At 34.5% G+C, this 19126-nt stretch overlaps 1 protein-coding gene across 10 annotated transcripts in view; it reads left to right on the top strand.

Moving 5' to 3' along the window:
* Positions 1-13987, top strand: part of LOC140160672 (rho GTPase-activating protein 26-like) — a 136717-nt gene extending 122730 nt beyond the window's left edge. For 8 of the 10 annotated variants that reach the window (XM_072183946.1, XM_072183948.1, XM_072183952.1 and 5 more), the window contains 5 exons: positions 2073-2127; positions 2924-3001; positions 7408-7503; positions 10290-10375; positions 12415-13986. In XM_072183946.1, the coding sequence (XP_072040047.1) occupies positions 2073-2127; positions 2924-3001; positions 7408-7503; positions 10290-10375; positions 12415-12515 (416 nt within the window). In that variant the 3' untranslated portion in view covers positions 12516-13986. Of the gene's footprint in view, positions 1-2072; positions 2128-2923; positions 3002-7407; positions 7504-10289; positions 10376-12414 lie in introns of all 10 variants that reach the window. The other 2 variants (XM_072183949.1, XM_072183951.1) reach the window with 2 other exon arrangements.
* Positions 13988-19126: the final 5139 nt, after the last annotated feature.

Below are 19126 nucleotides of genomic sequence, written 5' to 3'. Positions count from 1 at the left end.
GATAATGAATTTACATCTACTGTCAAAGAAACTGCTAATGTATTTAATGATTATTTCACTTCAATAGGTTCCACACTTGCAGAAAAATTTGATAATGTACATATTAACAATAATATCAAAGATTCTGATAGTTCTTTCAGCTTTAATTCTATTTCTTCAGATTTTGTTTATAAGCAAATTTGTGATATTCCTAACAACAAGTCAACTGGTATTGATGATATTAGTGTCAAACTTCTTAAACTTGCTGCACCGTATATATGTCATTCACTTTCTTATATTTGTAATCTTTCTTTTTGTACATCTATGTTCCCAACAAATTGGAAATTGGCCAAAGTTACTCCAATCTTTAAAGCTGGTGACAAATTAGATGTTGGGAACTATAGACCTATTTCTGTTTTGCCTCTTATCTCAAAAATTATTGAAAGATCTGTTCACAATCAACTTTATTCATACCTTACAATCTCTGGTATACTATCTGATAATCAGTCTGGTTTTCGTACAAATCATTCCACTGCAACTACTCTTATTGATGTTGAAGATTATATATTGAAAAACATGGATAGTGGAAGTGCTACTGGAGCAATTTTTCTTGACCTTAAAAAAGCATTTGATTGTGTAAATCATTCTCTCTTGATTGAGAAACTGTATTGTTATGGTGTTCGAGGTAATGTATTAGAGTGGTTCAAGTCGTACCTTAATAATAGAGCTCAAGCTGTAAATATTAATTCCACACTGTCTAACTTTAAAAACATCAATATTGGAATTCCTCAAGGATCTATACTTGGTCCACTTCTCTTTATTATTTTTGTAAATAGCTTACCTGACACTGTAAATTGTAAATGTACTATGTATGCTGATGATACCACACTTCTTTGTACTGCTAATGACCCTTCTACTCTTCAATCAGAACTCCAGACAAACTTCAATATTATTGCTGATTGGTTCAAGAGTAACAATCTTACTTTAAATGCTAAGAAAACCAAGTTTATGGTCTTTGGTACTCGTCATATATTAGAAAAGTTCAAAAATGTTCACGTATATTATAATAATGATAACATTGAGCGTGTCGAAGAATTTAAGTACCTTGGTGTCACATTTGACCCTATCTTGTCTTGGTCAAATCATATTAATAAAATGTCTTCTTGTATTTCTAAGCGTTGTGGTATTATCAGGCGTATTAAATATTTTGTTCCAAAAGATACTCTCATCATGCTTGCTAATGCACTTGTCATGCCAAACTTCGACTATTGTAGCTCTGTTTGGTCAAATTGTTGTGCTGATCTTTCAAACTCTCTTCAAATTCTGCATAACAGATTAGCTCGCATTATCTTATCTGCTGATATTAGAACACCTGTTAATGATATGATGAGTATCCTACAATGGAACAAACTAAATGATAGATGGTCTAACCAAATGTTGGTTCTAATATTAAAATGCCTTAAAGGTATGGCTCCAAGTTACATATCATCTCAATTTAATTTCATGTATAGCATGCATTCTAAAGGCACAAGGAGTCAAACCAACTTTAATCTCCACGAAGTGTCATGGAATATTAATGCAGGGAAAAGGACTTTTAATTCACGTGCTGCTAAAATTTGGAACAGTCTTTCTGCTGATATTAAATGTAATTATGAATCCATGAGTCTCTCTCAATTTAAGCATAGGATTCATTCTGCATAATTTTGTTTATTCCATCTGCATCATAATCTATCTGTGTGCTCATAGGTAATTTTTAAGTTGTATCGTAAAATAATTTATATTATTTACATGTATGTATTTATATGTAATTTTAAATTTGTTTTTAACTTAAGAATGTTGTACTTTTTGATGCAGGGCCTCCTTGGAAATCAGTGTTTTAGCATTGAAGGGGCTACCCTGCCTAAAGAAAGAATAAATAAATAAATAAATCATATGTGACAGTCATGTGATCTATTTTTGCAAGTCATGTGATACTATGGGGTCAGTAAGTAATGTAAATCTTGTGTGATACATACACATACATAATGTCTTTATGTTACATCTCATTTTAGAGTGGTATTCTCATATTTGGTTAATATTTGCTGCATTTTTAGGTCCTCCAGATAAGGCTACGAATTTGAGACCGCCTCTAGCAAGACCAGATGAAATGTAAGTAGTACTCAAGCTAAGGTTCTAAAAACACCCAAATTGTGTGATTTTGAGGGCATTTTCCAATATGCACCCAAAAATACTGTGCAAACATTGCTATCCAATTACTTTTGTTGAACAAAATGTAATATTAATTGGCCACTTATATTGTACTTTGTTTTGATGTTCCAAGTACCGTATTGGTCCGAGTATAGTCCCACCCGTTTTTTATGTGAAAATTTTTTCACAATTGGGGGAAGTGGGATTATACTCAATTTCAAAAAAAAAAAAAGAATTTTTATTTTTTTTTATTTATTTTTTTAAGTTTTTTTTTTTTGGTTTTGGAGTGTCCCTGGACCTAGACCTAGATGCTAGGATCATTCATGGTTGACCTATAAAAAATTAAAAAAAAAAAAAAATTCAAGATATTTTGTATTTTTATTATGAAAATTGATAGTTTGTTTTCATGTCATACTCTATTAATGATTTCAAAATGCATTCAAATTCAATGCATTTTGAAATCATTAATAGAGTATGACATGAATACAAATTATCAATTTTCATATTAAAATACAAAATATCTTGAATTTTTTTTTAAGTCAACCATGAATGATCCTAGCATCTAGGTCTAGGTCCAGGGACACTCCAAAACCGAAAAAAAAACTTAAGAAAAAAATTTTTTTTTTTTTTTTTTTTACAATTTCTGAAATTTTTCGAAAAATGGGGGGTGGGATTATACTCGAACGTGGGACTATACTCGGACGAATACAGTAATGAAATTGAGTTGACTAATATTGGAATATTTTGTTATCACCAGAGATAATCATGATATGCCTATAGTACGGGACAAGACATCATCGACAAGTTCAAGCACGAGTAGCTCATCCGCCTCACAGTAAGTAAAGCGTACTCAACGGCAGTTTCAGATAAAATCATAATGCCGATAATATCTAGTTTGGTTTTCCTTTATGCCTATCAACCAGACAAATAAAAAAAATGTCATACTTTCTACATAACAGACTAAAAAGAAGCGTCAAGTAACAGACTCAGTAAAAAAGTCGCAAAATGGAAAATTACACGCTCGCCACGCAGTATTTTAAAGCTGAAGTAAGAAGCATTTTTGTTTCCATATTTAAAAATATACATTTCATGGTTACCATGGAGATTTTGGTGTATTTAGCTTCATGGCTACAAAAAAAATATTAAAACTATTTATGACCCACTATATGACCTACTATAAGGCATAGGAATGCATGATTAAAGCTAATTTGGGGAAAGCTTTTGTCATTTTTGGGAGATAGGGGAACCCCAAGTTTCATTGCCCCAGGTTTTGGTATATTGATTCCAGTTGAAATCCATACGGCCATTATGGAAGACATGACTTTGATCTCCCACACAGGTAATCTCATTTGAAATTCACACTCCCTGTGTTTAAGATTAAGGTCATGTCTTCCATATGGATTTTTAACTGGAATAGTCAATTCTATCATAACATCGGTAATTGGATAATCAATTTGAAAAATATATCATTCTATCATTGTACTGAAGATTCTGGTTAAATTAGGTTGTGGCCCCATAAAACCATTTTTATCCGCCAAAGCCCGGTCAGCCCTGGGATATCTGCAGTTGGATACCAACCCTAAAGAAGTGTGTGGTTAAGACACCAGAACCGAATTTGTTTGATCCTTGGATCGACTGTTGATGCTCCTTTGATGCATGTTTTTAATGAACTATCAAACTAAACTATTGAACAAGCATCTATGGTTGATCAAAAGATCAAACTTATTTGGTTCTATTGCCTAATCCAAATCAGCTATTGCAGTTGAAATCCTTACACCCCAATGGAAGACATGACCTTAATCTCCCACACAGGGAGTGTGAATTGCAAATGGGGTTACCTGAATGTGTAACTCCATTTGAAATCTGCACGTGTGTGGAAGATGAAGGTCATGGCTTCATTGGGGTGTATGGAATTCAACCGAATTGCCAAATGTGGGGGTGTGTATGTAGGTGAGGAAGGGTGTGAATAAAACACACCAAATATTCTTTTCCGTAAAAGTTTTCAAAGCAGGATATATTCACAGGTTTGCGTAAAGTGATGATGTCATAAATAACTTGGTTTGCTTTGCCGTGTTTGCATAATAACAATAACACCTGTTTTACACTAACTACTGTATAAGTGGTAATTTTCGCATACATTTCTTTTCGCGATTTGAAGTGAGAGATACATTTTCGTAAATGTTATTTTCGCTGTTGCCCAATCCTGCCCTATACTTGCAATACATTATTACATATATTCACCAAGGTGTTGATTTTGGGGTTGGAACTCCATTTGCAAAATTCGCGCAAAATAAAACCCTCATGGAAATTACCACTTATACAATAAACTTGCCTGGAAACATGTCTGCTTGCATTGAGATGATATTGTTCTGAGAAAATGTATGCTTTTGATATTCATAAAACATGACACGTAATCAAAGAGATCAAACCGAAAGAGTACCGACTCAAATTTGGCACAGTGTGAAATGGTATGGTAAGTCCGCCATTTTGGATTGTCGCTCATGGAGGACAAAAAGTAATTTTTTTTTAGATTAGTTGTCTTCCTGTAAGTCAACATGTCTCCAGGCCATATAAGCACACTAATTCCAAAACAGTAGTAGCAGTAACAATAAAATTGGTTATTCCAGTTGAAACTCATCCACCCTAGAAGACATGACCTTAATCTTCCAATACCGGGCTTCCATACAGGGGATGTAGATTTCAAACTGAGTCACCCAATCAGGTGACCCCATTTGAAATTCACACTCCCTCTGTGGAAGATTAAGATCATGTCTTCCATAGGGGGGATGGATTTCAACTGGAATAGCCCAATTAACACATGCTTATTTAACAAGTAACAACAATGATAAGTTCTGTATGCATGAAACAACAGAACTTGATAAATAATCAAACAATAAGAAAGTCCAAACTTGTTTGAGTGGTATAGCAAGGTACCAAATTTTCGGTAAATGCCATAAGCCTTTGCGCGTACACCTGAGATGTCATCATTTGACGTCATGCCGATCTGCGCCGATGCGCACATCGTTTTTCGAACATCGTTACTGCGCATTGCAAAGTCGGCGTTACGTCAAATGCGACATCTCAGGTGTACTCGCAAAGGCTTATGGGATTTACCGAAAAGGTCAACTGCAGCTATCAAAATGGTGATGTTACATACCTATTTGTTCATTTCTGACCCAGCCATCAGAATACAAGATTAGCAAACACTGGTATCGAACTCAGTCGAACAGAAACATTAACGTTCCTATGCAGCCTTATATTATACATCTTATTTACACATCCATACGTAATAATAAAGCTACCGGATATTCAGCAGATATACATAGACGAAGTATTAGACGTATTGATACACACATTGAACGATATAGGTACTGGAATGAAACAGCGATTATCAATGATTTTACCTCATTTGTTAGTTAACAAAATAAAGAGGACACAGCAAAAATTCAAATCACACATTGTTGCAAGTAACATTTGTAATATTCAACTCATCCATAGATCCTATTAATTTGATTAAAACATTGATAAATTAAAATCATTGATAGAAAATTATATGGTAAAACAACTTGCATGGACCATAACCATGATGGATTGAAGCATGTTTATCTTGTGCAACAATAACAAACAAATTGCAGTGATCATAACATTAACATTATAATGTATGTACAGTGATATAATAAATGGTCATGTAATAAAATTGCCAGTCAAATGACTACACTGCAAATTAAATGATTAAACGGCAATATAAAATCTGTGGAAAAGTAAGATTTAGGGTAGATCTGAATAATATGTACACAGTACTTAGGTAACCCTGAGATATGTGAACTAAACCTCGCAGCTCAAATCCCTCCTGTCCGTCACTCCGAATCTGGCTGCAAATATGCTGCACCAAACCCCTCCCTCCTTATTATGCAAGTTTGAAAGCACTAATTGATTTTGTGCCTAGTATATTGAAATATTATTTCTTATTTTAGATAATTTCAACTAGTTTGAGAAATATTTTTATTTTAATTAGTATAATTTTGATAAATTTTCTCCCTTTTGTCGTCTGAAATTTCCTCATCACAGAACTTTTGCATTTAGGGTCATGCAATGCATCTTAATTCTAGTAGTTCATGACCATACAATTTGCCATTCAAGACCATGCTTGAGATTATGCTATTCCTTTTAAAATACTCACCCCTTTGGAAGATTTTGGAATTCAATGTTAAAGTTTACGACATTCCAGTGTAAAAGGCGTGTAAGATTTTGGAATATTTCTCTGTTGGGATAAATGCTGACCAGAATTTTAAAATTTTCACCAAAGTTATCTCAGGGCCCTGACACTCAGTTCAGAAGTATGTTACTGTTTGGAAGCGGCCATTGACCCTGTAATCGCGTATCCTGGAACTACCGGTCGCGAGGCGCACTGTATGCGCCCTATACGCGTTATTGATCGCGTTGGACGCTTGTGCTGGCGACGCGTTCATTAGCACCCCAGCACCCATTAGCACCCCATGGCAGCGCCCATACGTGTGCCAATTTGTGGTTCGCGGGATCTTTTCTTCAGACTCTGTAGCGTGCAAATTTAGTTGGTGCGATTTTACAGTCTACCGTGTGGTTATCTTTAATTTAACATGAAGCAGTTAACATTTTACAGCTATGTTGTACATTTAGGTCAGCTGGATTGAGAGAGTGGGGTGCTATCTATCTTCCAAAGCAGATTTGGATTTGCATAGCTAATCACAACATTGGCACCAAAAAAATGCAAGAGATTTGTGATGAAATTTTAGTATTTTGTCAGGTTTTGCTGTTACCCTAAATAGTTCAAATATGTGTACATCCATATCAAAAGGATGCAGTTGTCAGCTTCTACATGTGTCCGTTTTTACATAATAGCTAGGAATAAATACTAGACTCATCTCAAGTGGATGTCATTTCAAATCATCCCCAAGTCACATGGTTTAGGAATGCTCTCTGTATTCACAAACCATGTGACTTGGGATTATTTGAAGTGAGCTCCACTTGAGATGAGTTAGGTATTTATTCCTAAGCTATCATGTAAAAAGAGACATGCAGAAGTCGACAAGTACAATCTTTTGATATGCATGTACACATTTATCTTTTATACCCTCTTTTTTTCTTTATCAGTAACAAGCATTATGATTAGTTTTGCATTTTGTTGTTATCTTCCATATTATTCTTTCTTGTTTTTTTTTCTTCTTCATCCGTGTGTGCTACCTCGATCCTCTTCTCTGCCAGGCTAAATAGCTTGGAATCTGGTTTTGTTCCCGGTGTCGGAGAAATTACCAAACTCCTGGATCCTAAGCCGGGTGCTAAGTCCACTCCGGACAAAAAGTAGGTCATCGACCCTGGTAACCAGTAGTGTTTCTAGACTGCCTGCATCTAAGCGGCAGTGTTTCTACATTTTGATCTGTTCAAGTTGTATCTTCTGTTTTCACAACCCTTGACATTATTTGCATTGATTTAATAATTATAAGAATAAGGTTTTGGAAACCACTGTTTATGATGAAAATGTTTTTATTAGTATAATTTAAAGCTTGCTTCAAATTTTGTTGAATAATATCAGTTACATTTTGCACAATTAATTAATAAAACTTCACTGATTGATTGAAGAGAGTCACATTTTGTCACCTTTGCATGCACTTTTAACGCATTCATTTGCACGCATTATTTGCATTGATTTTATTTGAATTGAAAATTACTGATTATGTTCTTCTAAAATCACATAATTACACAATTTATTGCACAAGTTCAAAATTAGTCTACAAATTCTTGCATTACTTGGTATCTTTATGTATACTTCTGTGGACTACCCACTGAGTACCTCAGACATGACAATTGTCAGGCTTTTGCCCAAATTTGGGCAGTTTAAAAAAAAGCCATTCTCATGCCTGGTACCTCTGTAGAACTACTGAGTACCTATGATGTACCTTCTGGTTTATGCAGAGTTTCCTTTTAGGAACATTGGGCTGTTCTAATTGAAATACATACACCCTCTGTGGAAGATATTACTACATGGGGGCTGTAAATTCCAAAATGGAGTCACACATTCAGGTAGCCTCATTTGAAATTCACACTCCCTGTGTGGAAGATTAAGGAGATGCCTTCCCTTTGAGGTGTTTGGATTTCAATTGAAATAGTCCATTCACTGTGTGCACTTGTTTAGTATCAAAGGTTCACCTGAATCATCTATTGTATACCGCTAATGCAATGGAACCTCTGCAACACGTCATCAGCAGGGCCATAAATTTTAGTTAACAGGAATTTGTATGACTACATTTTGAATTTGAGCATCAGACATCAATTGGGCTATTACAGCTGAAATCTATACACCACCTATGGAAAACATGACCTTAACCTTCCACACAGGGGGTGTAGTTTTCAAATGGAGTCGCCCATTCAATTTGAAATTTGCACTGCTTGTGTGGGAGATTACAGTTGTGTCTTCCATAGGGGTTGTATGGATTTCAACTGGAATAACCCATTTCAGCTTTTTAGTTTATGCATGTATAAAACTTTATCTTAAGTTTTTCTTTGGATATTGAAGATTGCTGTAAGCATGCTGGATTACAATATGGAAAGTACATAATTTTGGGTATAAACCTTTGAATAATCTACACATTACAGGAATGTAATGGAATCCGAAAAGTCTTATTTTATGATGTTAATGCTGAAATAAATGCATCTTATGCATTCTGGAATATTGGCTCTTGTATCAAGGAATTGAAATCTATGTCAAATATGTTCAGAGTCACAGGTCAAGTTGTGATCATGATTGAGTGCCAAAACGCAATGTACATGCAGGGTTGCCAAAAGATTTCAGCCCAAATCGCGGGTCAAATAATCGAAAAGTCGCCCAATTTTTCTTTTTACCATTGGTTTTATGGAGCAGGAAACTATCGGAAGTCGCGGGAGCCAATGTTGAAAAGTCGCCCAAAATTTTTTTCTTAACCATTGGTTTCTATGGGATCGGAAATTGTCAAAAGTCATGGGAAAAATCTTCAAAAGTCGCCTAATTGGGCTACCAAATCGCGGGTTTGGCAACCCTGTGTACATGTACCATAAAGCTATCATTGCAGTTTCAATTTAAAATTGCATTTATCTAATTTCAATTTAACTTTTAATTTTTAGAATTATTTTGCAAAGTAAGCATAGCATCATGTCCAAGTGATTTTGATTTTTAGTTATTTTGTTTATGATTCCTTTTTAAAGCCTGCACCCAGTGGCGTAGCAAGCGGGAGGACGGGGTGGACGAAGTCCATGGACCCCCGAGGGTTCAGGGGCCCCGAGCACAAAAGCGAAAATTAAATAAGGGCTGATAATGGAGAGCAGGGGCGGATTAACCCAAAAATTGCCCTATGCATCTTTCTTTTCACCCCAATAACAGCATGTTTTTTAGCCAAAATAGGGCAAATTTGTACAATTTTCCGCGCGCATTCAAATAGCAAAGATCATGTTGATCTGGGGCCCCAAAAGTCTGAAATTGTTTTTTTCGCGTGCTTTGCGCACAAATGTCCTAGTAACCTCGGAACAAAATATGTTAGTCCCCCTCTGTATTATACGTAAACCAAAACTTGGCCACTGACTTGAGTGCACATGCCTTCCTCGGCACGAGAGTTCGGGGCCTCCAAATTTTGCCCTGGCCCAGGGTCCCCATAAGGTAAATCCCGCTCTGGTTAAAGGGGGCACTTACTGCTCCTTGTCCATGGGCCCCTGATGCTCTTGCTACGCCCCTGCCTGCACCTTGTGAATGAATAAATAACCCTTTAGCCCTCAACATAGCTCAAATTGAAGAATGATTGCACGTCTTTAAACGTACTAACCCAATGAACAGAGAATGCACCAATACTAACCCTTAAAAGAAATGACAATTAGAAGTCTGCATTAGAAACAAAAAATATGGTTGAAACACTTTTTGGTGTATCAGCGGTGATCATGCAATTGTCCTATTAGTATACTAATTTTGTATGTTGGTCCAATATGTGTAAAAAATGATTTATTTTTTATGTTTAAGTAAGACTTACTGGGTGATTTGTTAGCATTTTTCTTGTAGGGAAATGATATCAAATGATGCTTTATGAAGTCTTTTGTTTTAACATGATTGTGTTTGCACTTTTCAGGGGAATTTGTGTACGGACTTTGTATGCGTGTGATGCAGACAACGAGTCGGAGTTATCATTTAGTGCTAACCAGATTATAGTCAATGGTAAGTGGATTTAAACCAAGTTATAGTCAATCATACGTGGGTTTAAACCATGTCTGCATGTGATGCAGACAACGAGTCAGAACTCAGAAATATTAAATTTTCAGTTTCTTATAGGATAGTAAATAGCATTTGCAGAGCTGCATTTTGCAGAAAACACCATTAAAATTGAACAACCAGTTCCAAAGATATGAGCAATTGAAGAGTTTCCAAAACAACAGGAAACTAAAGGAAATATTGCCTTTGTTTGGCTATATCTCAAAATCAATATTTCCGAGTTCCGACTGATTTTGCTTGATCGCATCACATATGTGTGATGCAGACAACAAGTAAGAGTTATCATTTAGTGCTAACCAGATTATAGTCAATGGTAAGTGGATTTAAACCAAGTTATAGTCATCATATGTGGGTTTAAACCATGTCTGCATGTGATGCAGACAACGAGTCAGAACTCAGAAATATTAAATTTTCAGTTTCTTATAGGATAGTAAATAGCATTTGCAGAGCTGCATTTTGCAGAAAACACCATTGAAATTGAACAACCAGTTCCAAAGATATGAGCAATTGAAGAGTTTCCAAAACAACAGGAAACTAAAGGAAATATTGCCTTTGTTTGGCTATATCTCAAAATCAATATTTCCGAGTTCCGACTGATTTTGCTTGATCGCATCACATATGTGTGATGCAGACAACAAGTCAGCGTTGTCATTTAGTGCTAACCAGATTATAGTCAATGGTAAGTGGATTTAAACCAAGTTATAGTCAATGATACATGGGTTTAAACCATATATGCGTGTGATGCAGACAACAAATCGGAGTTATCATTTATATAGTGTTAACCAGATTATAGTCAATGGTAAGTTTTTATGGATCAAAATGGTTGGACCTGGAATACGTGTAACTGTTGATTTAAGTTGGAAGTTGCCGTTAACAGCGATGAATGGTTATATGCAAGGATTGTGGCAGGAAAAAACTGCCATAAGCTGCGCTAAATTCAAATCAATACAATTAAATGCAGTTTTTATATTCAAATACCGTACTGACGCGAGTATAGTCCCACCTTCGAGTAAAGTCCCACCCCAATTTTTTTTTTAAGTTATTTATTTTTTCGGCTTTGGAGTGTCCCTGGACCTAGACCTAAATGCTAGGATCATTCATGGTTGATTTAAAAAAAAAATGCATTCAAATTCAATGCATTTTGATATCATTAATAGAATATGACATGAAAACAAAGTATCAATTTTCATATTAAAAACACAAAACACTGTGCAAAATTCAATTTTTTTTATATAATTTTTTTTTTAGGTCAACCATGAATGATCCTAGCATTTAGGTCTAGGTTCAGGGACACTGCAAAACTGAAAAAATAAAAAACTTTAAAATTTTTTTTTTTTTTTTAAATTCGAGTATAGTCCCACCCCCAATTTTGAAAAATGTTCACCCAAAAACGGGGTGGGACTATACTCGCGTCAGTACGGTATTTTTTCTTTAAAAACACTACTGTGTTGTTAATATTGAATTTGAAAGGCATTGGACAAATGGGGTATCAAAATGCACGTAAATAAACCATCCTTCTTTGTATATTAAAATATTGTGAATATGATTAGGGAACAAACCAAAAGACCGATGACGTCCTATAAACGTAACTAGTATTGTTTCTCAGCCGACCCCCTCCCTCCCTGCCAGAAACGTAATAAAGAAATGTTGAAAAATTTGACATGATTCATTCTTCAGACCGATGTTTTTGTACAAACGTAATCGAGTATTTTTACCCCCTCCCCCCTAAACGATTCGTTTATAGGACCGTCATCGATCTTTTGGTTTCTTCCCTAAATAGTTCTGAAGATATAGGCATATTTATAACAGCTGCGTTACTTTTTGTGAAGTCTTTATATCGATCCATGATTTATTTATTTTTCACCAATTTCGAGTTGAACAAACTAATTTTATAGTCATGAGACTGTTTTCAGTTTATATATTGGTTCCAGAGTGAGAGTAATCGTAGTATAATATTGTGTATTTCCACTCTTTTCTCTCCACAGTGCGGGCTTCAAAGGAGCGTGGGTGGTTATTAGGGACTTTGAATGGCAAAACAGGCTTAATACCAGAGAACTATGTGGAACCGCTATCTCTGCAAGAATAACAGAGGGCCATGGGAGGGCGCTTGTCGACTGATGCCCTCCACTACGCAACTTGGGCATTCGCAATGCAACAGTTGTAACCTAATGATGCAAAGTGCTTATTTAATGAAGTCATTAAATTATAAACTAGAAACGCTTTGAACATGGTGTTTTTATGATGTAATTTCCATTTTTCTACTCTATGTGGCTTTTAAAAAGCTTTAAAGAATTAATGAAATATATTGTGATTGTTTGTACAGAGGACTGTATACTTGATGTGTAAGAAATTGCTAACGAATGCGAGCTTTTTATGACCTAACAAACACAAATCTAGAAACACCATGCACAAGGTTTTGATTGACATATTTTACGCACATTTTAGTGTTTCTATTCTATAAATAGCATTATGTAACCAATCCCTGAGCACAGCTCTTATTTTACCATGTTTAATATGTGTAATGTGAACTTTGACCTCTGTGATTATTTTTTTTTATCACCCTGTATGACTGGAGAACAATGATAAGTTGTAACCACAAGTGCAAAAGCAGGTAAATTTGAATCCATCATTGCAAATTTTCATATTTTAATTGGATTTTAATTATTTTGGCCTTATTGTGAGTGAGAGAGTCGACACTATTCAAAAAGAATAGAATCAAATCAGCTGTTCCAGTTGAAATTCACACCCCCTATGGACGATATGACCTTAATCTTTCACACAGGGAGAGGGAATATCAAATAGGGTTACCCATTCAATGTTGTCTGCTCCAAAATGGGTTATTCCAGTTGAAATTCACACACTCCCTATGGAAGATATAAAATAATCTTCCACACATGGAGTGTGAATTTCCTCCTCTTCTTTGTAATAATGCACAACATCCAGTTTTGGAACTAGATGAGCAGGAAAAATTTCAAATGTGGTTACCTGAATGGGTGATTCTATTTGAAATCAACATCCCCTGTGTGGGAGATTTTAAGGTCCTGTCTTCCTGGGGCTGTATGGATTTCAACTTGAATATCCAATTCACGGAACTGCCCCCTCCCGAGATTTTAGTTCAAGAATATTTGTAATATTGTTAATCTTCGCAAAGTGCACTTTACTTTTTTGGGTACAGTACATACTTTACTTATTTGGGTATGGTATGTATTGTATTTGTCAGTGCCACTGTATGTAAATGAGATGATTAAAATTAGATGCTAAAATGTGTGCATAAAATTGGAAGTGATTTGTACGTTGTTACCAAAAGGCTCTTGAGTATGTTTGGAAGATTAGGTATTTTTGGTATTTTTAGGAGTGAAGAAAATTTATTGTACGAGCCAAATAATAAAGGTCTCAAAACTTGTTAGCAATTTGTAAAAGAGTAACCCCTACTCCTTGTGTTGACTAATAAAAACTGAACTGAACTGAACTAATTACAATTGTATCAGGATTCAGACACATAGTTCAGGATTTTTTTGTGGGGTATGCAGAGCTTCTAAAATGGGAACGGTTTTTTCTTTTGAAGAATATCTGCTTGCATATAAAATCAAACATTTGCACTAAAAAGTAGATCAGCCTAGATCTATGTGAAGTTTTCTTTCAAATGATATCATTTTGGCTACATTTTAAAAACAGGTTGCGTAAAAAGAAGACCTTTGGGGTGTTAACTATGAGCCTGCTGGGATTCATTTTCAACTTATGCATTGGACTACAGAGACCAAATTGAACGGAAAGTGCATAAAATAAATATGGTACCTGCTGTCCAAACTAGCTATTTTTGTACATTATTTATATGTAATAATATATAACTAACAGTGCATGTGTCAAAGAGCCCTGCTATTAATTGATTTGTATGGAGAGATTTAAAACAGAAAATTAAAAAGTATGAAAGAGTTATGATGAATAATAATTTAAAGACCAAACTTTGTATAAGCTATTTTTGATTTGCATGTAATATGCAAAAATAATGTTTATGATTCATCCAATCTGCCCATTTATATGCAACATTGGCTCTTCCATTTGAAATCTACACCCCATGTGGAAGATGATGACACTGCTATCTATATTATGTTTAAATGGGCTATTCCAGTTGAGATCCATACACCCCCATGGAAGACATGACCTTAATCTCCCAGATAGAGGTCTCAAATTCGTTCTCCCTGTGTGGAAGATTAAGGTCATGTCTTCCATTGGGGTTGTATGGATTTTAATTGGGATAGCTCAATCCAGTTAAAAACAATGTAAAATGTTGATATCTAGATTTCAACCCATTTTTGGCCCTATATGAGAAATTTTGTTTCTAATTCCAACACCTGATTTTGTATGAAAATTTTTGGATTGGGAATGGCTAAAACTTCAGAAATTGTTGGAATTCCAAAATCTTGCTCAGGGGGAATGTGTATTTCAAATGGAATAATCCAAATAATCTGTAAACAAATTTTTAAGTACGACATTTATAAAAATGTGAAAAATGTTTATAACCCAAGAAGTGTAATATAAAACTTATGTGAATATGACGTAAACTTTGTGGCTGCATTTGTGTAAATTTTAAAACAAAATGTCCAGTAAGTCAACCTTTTATGTTGAATTGTCTTGGAAAGATCTGAAATGTATTTGGAGTTTTTTTTTTACTAAGATTTTGATTTTATGACGATGAGGTTTTTTGTAGGAAAGTTTGTATTGCACTGCCATAAAGCAGCATTAATGTGTTGTGTTTTCATCTTTTTTCATTTAAATTCTGTGAGAAATAAAAGCAGTTGGAGCATCTGTAAGAACATTGAGAGTTCATTGGGGACAAGATGGACCCATCTACAATAGCATACAATGGCTGCCCCTTTGTTACTTTTATGTTTTTACCAAGTGCTTAACATGCCAAATCTAACAATATTACAGCTGGCAGCTATTGCAGATAGGGCCTTCTTGCCTTGCCATGCACAGTATGTGAGGAATATTGTGACATGTCAGGGAGTAAGTGTTGTCATACAAACCAGCAAAGAATAGGAACCAACTGCACCTTGTTTTGGCAGACGACAAGTTTCAAATTTTGTTGAAAAATTAATTTCAGAGGGAATGAATGCATTAGGCTGCTCTGTTGAAATTTCATACACCCTCTGTGAACGAGTCAACTTGAATCTTCAATTGAGGGAGGGTGATTTTCAAATAGAGTTGGTTAATGTGTTAATTCCATTTGAAATTTGTATTCCCCCATGTGGAAGATATTTCGAAAATCTTCCGGGGGGTGGGGGTGGGGACTTAAAATGGATGAGAAAATATCTCAAAAGTTGAAGCCTATGGCTAGGGCGCAGAGCATTAAGCTACCAAAACGAGCTAAAAGTCCAGGGAAATTATGTTTAACAGCCAGACTATCGAAGTTACTAATGCCTCCAGTGGCTTCAAAATATGGAAATATAGTCGTCTATCATGCCAAGTGAAATTAATACAAGTCCATTACTTACGGCCAGTGTACATGTATAGTATGACATTATGCAAGCATTTCGCCAGTGTGTCAGTTGCGACTAATGCAGGGGTAATTTTGCTGCACGTTTTGAACTTCTAGAACACAGTTCCTTGACCTCAATATTCTCCTACACCTTTGAATGTATTATACTCATCCTCTATAGCTTGAGATCAAATATCAAGCTTTGCTTGTTTAATAGAGGTCATTGAGCTATGCCATTGGGAATGAGGTCATTATAACTCACAGTGGAAGATGAAGGTGCAGAATTCTGTTGCATTTTCAACTTTCTCCACTTGGGTGTCGTCTGCAGGCGACAAGTTTTTTAAAAAAAATCAAATTTTCAAAAATGTCAGAATTGTAAATTTTCATGACCATATAATGCATCAAATGAGTACAAACAAGCCTGGTATTGGTTCAGTGGTTCTTACGATAGCTCATGATATTTTGAGAAAATATCTCAAAAGTTGGACTTTCTATGTTGAAGCCTATGGCTAGCATGCAGACAGAGCATTAACCAATCAAGCATTACAAGTAAGTTATTGGCGATTGTCATAAATATGAAGAGTAATTGTATAATAATATATAAGTATGTAAATTATAAATATTTTGGGTATGATTATGGATAATTTTCTGTCTTGTCTATTTGGCCCAAGATTTTACCTTGATGAGGATATTTACAGGAAAACAAAGAAACAGATGTTATATAAAATTTGCATAAAATTTGCATAATTATTAAGCATGCAACTCTGTACATATTTTGAGAGGAGAACTCACCAACGTTTTTTTTTTTCATTGTTAGATACATTATGGCAACGTGTAGTCCTGTAATTAGCCAAGTTTGTTCTATTGTATATTTGCATATCATCAACATAAATTTACATAATATAATGTAACTAAGGGTCAGTTGCAGCAGACATTTATGATCATTGGTATTTATTCAAGTTAGTATCTATTGTTTATTACTTATTATATTCACTGATCTTTATTTAGTATCCAGTATAGTGGGATATTTTCACTGGGTAATTTTTTTTGTAATTTTGGAATACTAGACAGTTTAGTGGGTGTTTAATTCACATTTCCAAATATATACACAATGACATTAAGTACTATGTGTAATAACTATTTTTGCGGGGTTAAAAAGTTGACTGCAGTAAGAGTGAAAATTAAACCCCAGCGAAAATGTTCCACTATATGATATGGTAAAGCTGTGCTTTCCATCGTACCTTATCTCTATATTGGGCTATTCCATGTAAAATCCACATTCCCCATGTGGAAGAATTATCTAAAGTCTTCTGCAGAGGGAGTAAGTGTTTCAAATAGAATAGACAGTTGGGTAACTTCCATTTGAAATACTCACTCCAATTGTGGAAGATATAGGTAAAGCAATATAACAGAGGGAGTATGGGTTTCAAAATAATTAACCATAGACAATTCCATTTGAAAAACATGCTCCCACTGTGGAAGACCCAGTCCTGTCAGCTGACATCCATCTGAGCAAAGTTGGTAAACAAACAAACAAACAAACATAATCGATTAATTGACAAAGGACCCAGTATAGCAATTAGCTTTTTGCTAAAAACTGTTTTTAAGATGTGCATCTCCAAACTTGGCCATTTTTTGAAATTTTATGGAAACATTTTTAGTTTGCCGGACTCCATCACATAGTAAACTGTAATTGTTTCCCTTGATTTATTGTGAACTTGACACAATACACTCTCACTCGTTCATCCATTTGCTTATTTCAAGCCCAGTTTGTTTATACATTATATTCTTTATTATCTTTTAATGGGAGTTTCTACAAATGCAGTATTTTGATGTAATGGGTCAAATACGTTTAAAGTGGAAATTTTCCAGGTTAATAATTTGTGCGCTGCAGCTACTGCAATTTTTTTTAAAATACACAAATATATATCGGGAAAAACTCGAAATAGTTCAAAAGCATGAACAACTTTTACAGTTTAATGTTCATATGTGATAATATTAAAAAATAAGAATTGACTATCGCAGCATAACTTTTTGTAGTTTTCATTTTAATTTGTATTTTTTTTATTGTTTCCTTTGTCTCACTAATTTTACCTCATGAGTTCTGTCTGCTGATCGGCTACAAGAAGATTATTCTGAAATATTAAGCCAATTAACATCGTGGTAAGAATGGTGGTAAAGCTGAAGGAGATTGGGCTTAAATTTATAAGTTGTATTTTAATTGGTCACTCAGATGGATATATGGCATAAATTAGCCAATCAGAAAGGCTGTAAGAAAAGATTAAATCTCATAGGTTTAAATATACTGTAAAACCACTTAATTTCACTAGGGATGTAATTTAGCTGGAAGCCTTAATTCACTAAATTAAATACCCACAGTTTTACATGGAATTGTAAACATGAATTGCTGGATGAGCGGAATTAAATACCCACGAAAATTGGTGGTCATTGGCGAAATTAAGGGATCTAAAATGAGCGTTTATTATGCGTTTTCGACAGTATTTTTATGGGACATGAGAGCACCTCAGACCTATCGAATTGCATTCTGAATCTGAAGCATGTCTTTCTGATATCAAATAATTTTCATTTTTGAAAATCACAATATAATACAAATTTTATGACAAATTATAAAAATTTGATATTTTTCAAATTTTTGATATATAACAGTCCTCGAAGTAAATTATATAAATCTAATGATATATTCTTAAAGTGTATGTAGTAGGGAGGAAAAGTCGACGGTCAATTGAAAATTTTGACCTTTCATATTGAAGATATGGATTTTTTTCCAAAAAGACCCATTTTTTTTTTTTTTTTTTTGAAAAAATCCATATCTTCAATATGAAAGATCAAAATTTTCAATTGATCGTCGGCTTTTCATCCCACCTACATATACTTTAAAGTATAAATCATCAGATTTATAAAGTTTACTTCGAGTACTGTTAAATATCAAAAATATCAATTTTTAATGATTTGCCATAAAATGTGTATTAAATTGCTAATTTCAAAAAATCAAAATTATTTTATATCAGAATGACATTTTCGTATTCAGAATGCTATTCGATATGTCTGATGTGCTCTAATGTCCCAAAATAAATACTGTCCAAACGTTCATACCCCAGCCCTTAAGTATTAGGGAAATTAAATAGCTTGACAATATCTCATTATCACCAGTTGGATCCAGACTTCAAAATTATTTTATTTCTGTAGTCTTCCAAATT

The sequence above is a fragment of the Amphiura filiformis genome, chromosome 9 (assembly GCF_039555335.1).
Source record: "Amphiura filiformis chromosome 9, Afil_fr2py, whole genome shotgun sequence".
NCBI lineage: Eukaryota > Metazoa > Echinodermata > Ophiuroidea > Amphilepidida > Amphiuridae > Amphiura > Amphiura filiformis.
The sequence above is the reverse complement of the archived record's forward strand: the minus strand, read 5'-3'. Positions and strand labels throughout refer to the sequence as shown.